Source organism: Lampetra fluviatilis, chromosome 18 (genome assembly GCF_964198595.1).
Source record: "Lampetra fluviatilis chromosome 18, kcLamFluv1.1, whole genome shotgun sequence".
NCBI lineage: Eukaryota > Metazoa > Chordata > Hyperoartia > Petromyzontiformes > Petromyzontidae > Lampetra > Lampetra fluviatilis.
The window spans coordinates 5,127,033-5,137,589 of NC_136292.1; the positions used below are offsets into that span (position 1 = coordinate 5,127,033).

At 47.7% G+C, this 10,557-nt stretch overlaps 1 protein-coding gene across 1 annotated transcript in view; it reads right to left on the bottom strand.

Annotated features, from left to right (window-relative positions):
• Window positions 1-6,204, bottom strand: part of TDRD9 (tudor domain containing 9) — a 66,896-nt gene extending 60,692 nt beyond the window's left edge. Inside the window, exons 1-3 of the mRNA XM_078864251.1 lie at window positions 6,059-6,204; window positions 1,346-1,557; window positions 247-413 (exon numbers count right to left, since the gene is read on the bottom strand). Of these exons, the coding sequence (XP_078720377.1) occupies window positions 247-413; window positions 1,346-1,557; window positions 6,059-6,204 (525 nt within the window). The remainder of the gene's footprint in view (window positions 1-246; window positions 414-1,345; window positions 1,558-6,058) is intronic.
• Window positions 6,205-10,557: the final 4,353 nt, after the last annotated feature.

Genomic DNA, 10,557 nt, shown 5'->3' on the forward strand with positions numbered 1-10,557 from the left:
ATGACAAGATGCACCAACAAGATGCTGCTTTACAGTCCCGAGAGTAGGAGGGGGTGGGCAGTGTGTCATAATATGGCGAATACCGTATCATACATTTCTCAATGTACGTGCATATGTTGAACTTATTTCGCACCGTACTTATGGGGGGGGGGGAACAAACAAACTGAACACACAAATCAGTTCTAAAGTAAATGAGTTTTCAAACGAGTAAAACATCGTCATGGCGGAGGACTGCCTTCTGCGCACCTTCTCGCGGTGCTTGGCGATGGGCAGCTCCACGTCGTACGTGTGCTGGAAGTTGTAGAAGCGGTAGACGTCGCAACCCACCACGCGGCCCGCCTGAGACTCCGTGAAAGCAGAGCTCGCTTCCAAGCTCTCCAGCTCGAGATCGTAAATGCTGTCCAATGTCGCGACTGCACGCACGTGGGCAGAAGAACAACCGTCATTATTTACATCGTGTGTCCCATGCCCGGGGCGCTTTGTGGTTCCCTATGGCAGAGGTAATAGTTGCCTCTGGGGTGACAGAGAAATAAGCCTGCTTTTCAAGTGCCTAATACATTTAATATGACGGGATTTATTTTGTGCAATCGTTGTTGACCGGGTTGAAACCATTAACTCCCTACGCTTGAGAACCGTGGTTTTTAAGCACAGGTGGAGGAACTGAACCCAAAATCTTAGCGGGGTCAGCTCAGCACTCATGACCCTCTGGAGCAATCTCTCTAGCACAAACTTAACGAATGCTTCTTTTTTCTTTTACTAATAAAGGTCATTTCCCCCGGCAGTTTTATCTCCACTCGTTTTATCGCCATCACATCACGAGACGAAGCATCCGCTCGGAACTCTCGCCGAGAGCAGCGGCGACCCGTGCTGTCAGGAGAATGGCCCGCGCAAGTGGATGTAACAGAGCACTACTTCTGAGATTCCCTACCTCTCATACTCTTAGTTCTTTCGGTAAAGTCACGTAGGTAAAAAATTAAATTGAAATTACTAAAAATAAAATAAAAATCACGACGTTTCGGAGGCAACGCAAGTCTCCGTCATCAGGGTGGGACCGTCACAGCCAGATTTGCTGCATCAAGTGAGGCAGGGATTCAAGATGCAAGCTCTTAAATACAAGTTAAGGGGGAGGAGAGGGGTGGGAGCTTATCAGAATGTGGTAGCCAATGAATGGAACGTATCGGGAGGGGGGGCGCGGGGCTAAAAGAGGGCACGAGGTGCTCGTAGGCGTCGACGACGTGGACGTGTTTGTGCGCAAGTCACTGTTGATGCACATGATAACGTATTGGAAGGGGGGGGGGCTACCCCTCCTCTAAGTTGACCTCCAGTTCAGGGGCTGACTACTCACCCGACTCGGCCAGCTCGGTGACGGACTCAGAGCCGCACTCGCTCTGCTCGTACACCTCCTGTTCGCTCTGCTGCTGCTGCTTGATGTACTCGTGTGCCTGGTGCTGGTAGAAATCCTGCACGTAGTCTTCATTGCAGCCCTGCTCCCCCAACAGAGTAAACTCCTGCTGCTGCTGCCGCCGCCGCCCAGCCAATTGCCGAGGCTCCTCAGTTCTGCACACGGACATTAAGGAGGCAGGAGTTTTATGCGCGAAATCCCAGAGCTCTTGGAACGTCGGGTGATCTCTCACCAGTGCGTGAACCAAAGGCCGTCAAAAAGGCGGACCAGTACGAGGACACTGCAAACACCACAGCATAAACAGCACACGTTAGCGCATTCATTCACACGTAACCTTAAGAATTGCTACAAGTTCCACATAAATTTCGATTTAAAGCTTTCGTGACTGCAGGGATTCATCTTCTTGGTTCTTTCGGTAAAGTCACGTAGAAGGGAAGTAATAAAATAATAAAAATAAAACATAATAAATAATTCTCACGACGTTTCGGCCACAACGCAAGCAGCCGTCCTGAGGAGCCGTCCTGAGGATGGCTGCTTGCGTTGTGGCCGAAACGTTGTGAGAATTATTACGTCGTGAGAATTATTTTATGTTTTATTTTTATTATTTTATTACTTCCCTTCTACGTGACTTTACCGAAAGAACCAAGAAGAAGTTCCACATACCTAGGGTGGTTAAACACGTGCCGCTTGTTCAAGTGCTCCTCTTCATTATACACAGGAATGAATTCCTTGCGTGGGTAACATTTTATTATAGTCTTGCCGATGATGGCAACATGTGAAATTAGTATTTTGTACAGATACAGCGTGCTATTTGATAACCTATATTTAACTATTATTTCTTTTTAAAAAATTGGATATTTTAGCGATTTGCTATTTTTTTCTTTCGCTTATTTGTTATTATTATTGATTGATTTTTACTGTGACTTGTGCGTATGTCGGAGAAGCGGCGGTGTAGTTTTGTTGTTGATGAAACCTGACTCAAGAGCTTCTTGGCTCACAGGGTAAATCAAAATAAACTTCTACTACGTTCAGGAATGAAACGCCAATGTCTGAGAGTCTGCAAGCCGCGAGAAGGCTTCGGGCGAGTTTTTAGTGTTGCTATTCCTCCTTTGAAGAAGTGGAGACCACAGCGGTTTACAATGTGGTCTCTATTTTGTGTTACATGGGCACAAATCGCACCGTGGCTTCTCTTTAACTTGCCATTCACGAGTTTTCATGTTACCCTAAACACAACTGATACCGCCATCGAGGTGAATTGGACGTCGTTAATTCCAATGCAATTACTATCAGAACAGCTATAAACGGATCGCATTCATTGCACACTGTGTGTAGGGATTTACGCGGAAGAAACTCGTGTACTCCTGGCAAAGGAAGACACGAGAATGGAATGCGTTGCAATGTGGGTATGGCATTGGAGAAACTGAGTTGGATGGATGTACGCGGTCAAGAGAAATGAAGTTCTTCCGGAGCAGGTTCTGGTGATTTGACAAATCCAGAAAATTATCAAATATGTAACGGTCCACACAGTATTCATTCACTCTCCCTACAGAGAACTACTCAGACGGCGCGAGGATGAACCACAGACAAGCAGGGCTGGCAGCAGCCACGCGATAGTCGGTGCCAACAATTTCCCAAGCTCTGCGGTCCCCTATATAGTAAGCTCTTATCGGCCAATAGATATTTACATGTGGGAGGAAACCGGAGCACCTGGAGAAATGCAACGCATACGATGGGGAGAGACACTCTATCCCCATACAAACGGAACAAGTGGAGTTCCACAATTTGTTTGATTGTGCAGTCCATGGGGTTTCCAAACATGTGTGCAATCCACCAACCCTTGCGCCCCCACGTTGCTGTTATTACACGCGAGCTTAGCCACAAACGCTCGGCTGATGTGGATTTGGCACATGCTCAGGGGTGGTGAAAGCATGATAAAAGGAATTTCTGGATGTTGAGAAAGCATACCTGGTAATCCCATTTCAGTGCCCTACCTTATTACATACAAATGCACACCTTATCGGTCACCCTGTGCCCTTATAAATCGAAGCGTTCATCCTACAAAGTCCCATCACAAGGGAGAAACACAAATGGACATTATCTGTGTAGCCCGTATTGAAACGTCTGTACGCCGTTTGGACCTGAAAACCCAATTTCCACGTACAAGAATACGGGTTAAACCCTACGGGTTGACAGGTATGAGAGAGTCAGATACAAACAACACAAATATACCTGACAACTTAAAGCAAAGAGGCAGGGAGGAGCGAGTTTGCGTCAAAGACCTGCCGTTTGGCAAATGACTGAAGGGAATAAGCTAAGTGAGAATCAGCTCGAGTGTTGTGCGTGAGTCTAAAAGATCAAGTTATGTGCGAGAGGTCCCCATTGAGTGTGGGAGGATCCCTAATCCTGGCCACCTTGCGAGTAGAGGATGACCCAGAGGTGTGGATGTGACTCCTTTATAGTTCAGGTGTTGGTATTGAGGTCCTGATTCCCCAAGTCCTTCATAATATTCATAATACACGTTTTTGGGTTGGATCGCGTTATGTATGTGTCGTAACCCTCCACCACCCGACACGGCCAATCAGCAAAAAAAGTGTCACGTTGACAAAAAATAACTAGTTCACTACTTTAGCCCACCGGTGTGTTGAAGAGTAAACCACGACATCATTCAGTGATATACGGGAATTACGATTTACGAGTAAAATTATGTCAAAATTACTCAAGATTCTGAATGGTCTGGTACGGGAGGTCCATGGGGGGCGATCCCAACCCGAATGACACCACTGGCTGCACGGTTTCCACGTTGAGAGGTTGTTTAGCGTCGTTACTTTTAGGGGGTCCCATATTGAAGTGATATTTCTCAGTGTATGATTGCACATGTGCCCGTGTGTTAATGTACAGATCTTAAAAAGACTAGATTCGTACAGATATTGCTGTTTCTAACAGGCGCCCGTGTGAGAATGTAGCGGCCCTGTACGTATGTTGAGAGGTCCCCAGTGTTAGTGTGCGTGTCGTCCAGTGTTAGTGTGCGTGTCGTCCAGTGTTAGTGTGCGTGTCACCCAGTGTTAGTGTGCGTGTCGCCCAGTGTTAGTGTGCGTGTCGTCCAGTGTTAGTGTGCGTGTCGTCCAGTGTTAGTGTGCGTGTCACCCAGTGTTAGTGTGCGTGTCGCCCAGTGTTAGTGTGCGTGTCGTCCAGTGTTAGTGTGCGTGTCGTCCAGTGTTAGTGTGCGTGTCACCCAGTGTTAGTGTGCGTGTCACCCAGTGTTAGTGTGCGTGTCACCCAGTGTTAGTGTGCGTGTCGTCCAGTGTTAGTGTGCGTGTCACCCAGTGTTAGTGTGCGTGTCGTCCAGTGTTAGTGTGCGTGTCACCCAGCGTTAGTGTGCGTGTCGTCCAGTGTTAGTGTGCGTGTCACCCAGTGTTAGTGTGCGTGTCGTCCAGTGTTAGTGTGCGTGTCACCCAGTGTTAGTGTGCGTGTCACCCAGCGTTAGTGTGCGTGTCGTCCAGTGTTAGTGTGCGTGTCACCCAGTGTTAGTGTGCGTGTCACCCAGTGTTAGTGTGCGTGTCACCCAGTGTTAGTGTGCGTGTCGTCCAGTGTTAGTGTGCGTGTCACCCAGTGTTAGTGTGCGTGTCGTCCAGTGTTAGTGTGCGTGTCACCCAGTGTTAGTGTGCGTGTCACCCAGTGTTAGTGTGCGTGTCGTCCAGTGTTAGTGTGCGTGTCGCCCAGTGTTAGTGTGCGTGTCGCCCAGTGTTAGTGTGCGTGTCGTCCAGTGTTAGTGTGCGTGTCACCCAGTGTTAGTGTGCGTGTCGTCCAGTGTTAGTGTGCGTGTCACCCAGTGTTAGTGTGCGTGTCACCCAGTGTTAGTGTGCGTGTCGTCCAGCGTTAGTGTGCGTGTCGTCCAGTGTTAGTGTGCGTGTCACCCAGTGTTAGTGTGCGTGTCGTCCAGCGTTAGTGTGCGTGTCGCCCAGTGTTAGTGTGCGTGTCGTCCAGCGTTAGTGTGCGTGTCGTCCAGTGTTAGTGTGCGTGTCACCCAGTGTTAGTGTGCGTGTCGTCCAGCGTTAGTGTGCGTGTCGTCCAGTGTTAGTGTGCGTGTCGCCCAGTGTTAGTGTGCGTGTCGTCCAGTGTTAGTGTGCGTGTCACCCAGTGTTAGTGTGCGTGTCACCCAGTGTTAGTGTGCGTGTCGTCCAGTGTTAGTGTGCGTGTCGTCCAGTGTTAGTGTGCGTGTCGTCCAGTGTTAGTGTGCGTGTCACCCAGTGTTAGTGTGCGTGTCGTCCAGTGTTAGTGTGCGTGTCGTCCAGTGTTAGTGTGCGTGTCACCCAGTGTTAGTGTGCGTGTCGCCCAGTGTTAGTGTGCGTGTCACCCAGTGTTAGTGTGCGTGTCGTCCAGTGTTAGTGTGCGTGTCACCCAGTGTTAGTGTGCGTGTCGTCCAGTGTTAGTGTGCGTGTCGTCCAGTGTTAGTGTGCGTGTCGTCCAGTGTTAGTGTGCGTGTCGTCCAGTGTTAGTGTGCGTGTCACCCAGTGTTAGTGTGCGTGTCACCCAGTGTTAGTGTGCGTGTCACCCAGTGTTAGTGTGCGTGTCGTCCAGTGTTAGTGTGCGTGTCACCCAGTGTTAGTGTGCGTGTCGCCCAATCAGCCCACAACCCAGCTCATCTCGTGCACGTACGACGGCAGGGGCCGCGCTGTAGACCACAGTCCTCCATTTCTGGCCGTAGCTTTCTCCGGCAGCACTCGAATGTTCGGCGGCTTCTTGTCGACGGTGAACCAATCGCACAGGTCCTGCACGCTCACTTCGGCTATCAGAGGATTCATGATTAGAGTGGAGAAGAAACCCCCCCCCCTCCCCCCCAAATCGCCGGAGTTGGAACTCGGCCTGGTCGACGAGACTCCGACCGCTCCAAGCCACGCGCTTCGCCCACCCAGCAAGCACGTGGCATCCGGCGTCGACGAGGACAGGGTTACATGACGTCATTGGCGGTGTGACGTCATCGCCGCGCACGGAATGTCACGGGAAACGTTCCGGAATGTGCCCCGCGCTTGACGTCACTCCACATGAGGCCCCCCCCGCGTGACGTCACTCCACATGAGCCCCCCCCCCGCGTGACGTCATTCTACTTGAGGCCCACCCCCCGCGTGACGTTGCTCCAGATGAGGCTCACCCACCCCCGAGTGACGACACTTCACATGAGCCCCCCCGCGTGACGTCACTTCACATGAGCCCCCCCGCGTGACGTCACTCCACATGAGGCCCACCCCCCTAATTAATATTAATGAGTGGGTGGATTTCTACACTCACGCAGAGGAAGGTCGAGCTAAATTAAATAATTTATTACGCAAAATCGCTTCAAATTTGACGTTTATTGACAGAAAGTGACGGTAAAAAAATAATCTACGCAGCACAGTGCTACATCCGTGCGTGACGTCACTGAAAAAAAGCCCCCCCCCCCCTCTTCATTAATATTTATGTCCACGTGGAAATTTACACTGACTTACAAACAGGTAGCGCACTCCGCATGCCGCACCCCTCCACAATCACCATGAGGGGGTGACGTCACTCCACATGCCGCACCCCTCCCCAATAACCATTAGCGGGTGACGTCACTCCACATGGGGCAACCCCCCTCATTAATAATCATGAGCTGAACAATTTTTCTATTGAATGTTTTTCAGATTTACTGCAATATACACCCGTCATTTGACTGACAAACTAGCTAGTTAAAAATAAACACATAAATATTAAAACACATACATTTTTCACTTGCAATAGTAAAGTAATTGTATTTTTTAATTTGCTATACAGCCAGATAAAACGACAAATCGCTAACCTTAAACACCCATTCGTTCATAAAAGTTGAAGGCGGTATAGTACTATAGTAACAGAGCAAGTGTAGAATCACTGATCCGGAATTTATAGCCTGAAAGTGCGGGGCCCGTAACTACGTATGTAGCTACTTTTGCTACGAGAATAATCCGGCACTGGGGTCACGCCTGCCTCGTCTTTTGGGGTGGGACGGGTGACCAATGCGCTTACTGGTATCGTAGGCTAACTGGGGAGGAAATACGTGCATGGTGGGTGGGCAGCAGAGAGGAAAAGCAAAACATCTATTCATCTTGATGGTAGGTTTTTACCCTTTTAACTGGTACAAAACTGACACCTTTATTCAAGGCATCATGTTTGCAATGACCACAACACAAGTAGTCAATAAAGCAAACAAAAAGAAGCAACTCTGATAAGGATAATAATATGCACTGTCCTTATTATCCTTATCAGAGTTGCTTCTTTTTGTTTGCTTTATTGACTACTTGTGTTGTGGTCATTGCAAACATGATGCCTTGAATAAAGGTGTCAGTTTTGTACCAGTTAAAAGGGTAAAAACCTACCATCATATTTTGCCACTGGTAAAAGAGATCTCATAGTATCTATTCATCTTCTTGGTTCTTTCGGTAAAGTCACGTGGAAATAAAATAATAAAAATAAAACATAATAATTCTCACGACGTTTCGGCCACAACGCAAGCAGCCGTCTTCAGGTGGAGAACAGGTTTCCTTGACAGACCTGTTCTCCACCTGAAGAGGGCTGCTTGCGTTGTTTTATTTTTATTATTTTATTTCTACGTGACTTTACCGAAAGAACCAAGAAGATGAATCCCTGCGGTCACGAAAGCTTTAAATCGAAAAATAAAACATCTATTGTTAATGTTGTGGATTTGCTCTACCAACACACCGGTGGGCCGTACCCGTAACGAATTGGCACGTTCTGTTTACGTGACAACCCTTACTAATTGGTTGCGTCGGGTGCTGGCGGGTTTAACGACATTTATATTTACGCGATGTCACCCAAAAAAAACCTATTATGGACAAATAATGGACACAAATCTATTGTTCTGTGCTTCTATGCTCCCCGCCACCACGCATGCATGGTGAAGTATGGTCAAATAACCCCCACGGCGTGGGGAGGCCCTCATCCAGCAGTGTATCGATAAGGCTGTGTCGTATCAATTTAGTATTCAATTAATTAACACCTTGGTGCTCCATGAGAATTACCTTTTAAAAATGTTTCCTGATGAAGTTTAATTTTTAAATGGCATAGGAATAGTTTACCTATCACTCGCAATTGAATAACAGAAAGACTCTTTAGTGACCAAAAAGCATTACAGTACTAAAATAAACGCATTTTTCTTAAAATATAAAATGCTGATGGAAGAAAAATTGCATAATGGGAGCACCTGTTGTGGTGAGGGCAATATAACTTTATTCGCATAATCTAGTAGCTACCTATTTGTGTTTTTTTTTGAAAGAGTTTGCATTTTAACATTAGGGTTAACAAACTCGTCTGCGAAAATGGCAGCCTGAAATATTAATTAAACATGATGACAGACAGGCAACTTGACCGAGTATTCCCTTGGGGTGGCAAGGTCTGGCTGGGACGTGAGAGGGGAGATTGCGTGTTTGGAGTGGACATTCCGACCGGTTGTATGTACTGTGTGCGTGTTGAACTTCTTTCGCACCGTACACAGCCAACCGTGCGAGGAAAAAGGACAACAAACTAAACACAAAAAAGCAGCCCCAAAGAAATGAGTCGTCAACATCGATTTGGAAGTGAATAGCTTGCATCCTCAGAATTTAGATTTTTAGTGGAGAAATCCGATGAGCTATGAAGCAATTTTTCACAGATGTCCAGTAGTGTCACAGATGTCCAGCAGTTCCACAGATATCGAAAGGAAGAGCGCTGCAGACGGCGCGCGATGCGGTGATCGTCTTCGTTCGATGTCCTGCCAAAAGCCGCTGCTGGGAAGAAATTAACGGAGCTCGCGTGATGGCTTATGCTTCTAAAACAAGCTCAACCCATGGTGTGCTTTGGTGAGGGGGGGGGTGGAATTGTGATGGACTAACGGGAGATTGCACAAGAGCATCCCGTGGTAGCATCAGAGACGCCCGTTGATTAAAGCGAAAAGAGGCACACCCCTCCGCTCTGTTGCCCCCTAACAGTGATTGATGAATGATTGATGAATGACGACGACGCGGATGACAAGCTAACACCCGGTCGCGTCGAGCACGACATAAAAAAAAAATCCTCCGACGTTTTTTTTTGCTCGTAAACCACGACATGAATCTTGTTTTATTTGCCGCATCCTTAATTAAACAGCCGTTCCACTAAATTTTGTTTTTACAATTTTTCTCCTTTTTTTTACGCAAACGGGCTTTAAAGCCAGGGATTGATTTCGGATTGTGAAAATGAGCTGCTCATGCAGCCTATTTCCGCAAACGAGCTGTATAGAGTACTGTACCGTAATGTTTTATGATCCTGACAGTGGATTATTGTGCATTCACCAGAACTTATTTCACGTGATGGGAATATGTATCGTCCTTGCCTGCTCCTGATCTGTCTGAATTATGCCCAAACCCAGCGAGAAGAGGTGAATAATGCTATATTTTAATGAACAACAACCGTTCTTCCATGGATGCCAGGCACTGGGAATTGGCTCCGAGGATGCCAATCTAGGTGGAGAGAGTGGTTGCGCAGTGATGAGTGAGCTCACTGCGCTATGAACTCGGTGTGCTGAGTTTGATTCCTGGCCACGGCGAACATGTGAACCAGTCCCGGTCCCCACATACTTCACCAACCCGCAATGACCAGTCAATCCGCTGTGGGTTGACCTGTGATGTTGCCAAGTGAGAGTTTTGTTTTGAAGATTGCCAAGACGTGCAAAGTTTTAGGGTGAACTATCGCCAGGTGGAATGAGACATCTTGTATGCCAATAGAGCTACTAGCGACGGGAACGAATACACGTGATGCAATAGTGAGTCAGGGATTGGACGCTTTCATCAATCATTCTTCAATAATTCAATAGCTGTGGCGATTTGAGAATAAAACACATTACTGTACTCGATTCTCATCTGCAGGGGGGTTTGAGCAATGTTGTGTTTGTGTGCGTGTGGGCTGATGCGGTGTCCTCATGGTTCTTCTTTCAGGTACATGATGCTCCTTTTAGAGTTTGTTGTTGCGTCATTTGCAGTTTCTGGCGCGTCTATTCTTACGTATGGCAATACGTCCAGGAAATCCATGCGGAACAGGGGGAGAACATACAAAGGCAGCCGATTTGAGGATCGAACCCAGGTGCTTTTTGCTGTCAGGCACGTGGATTACCACAGTGCTACTGCCAC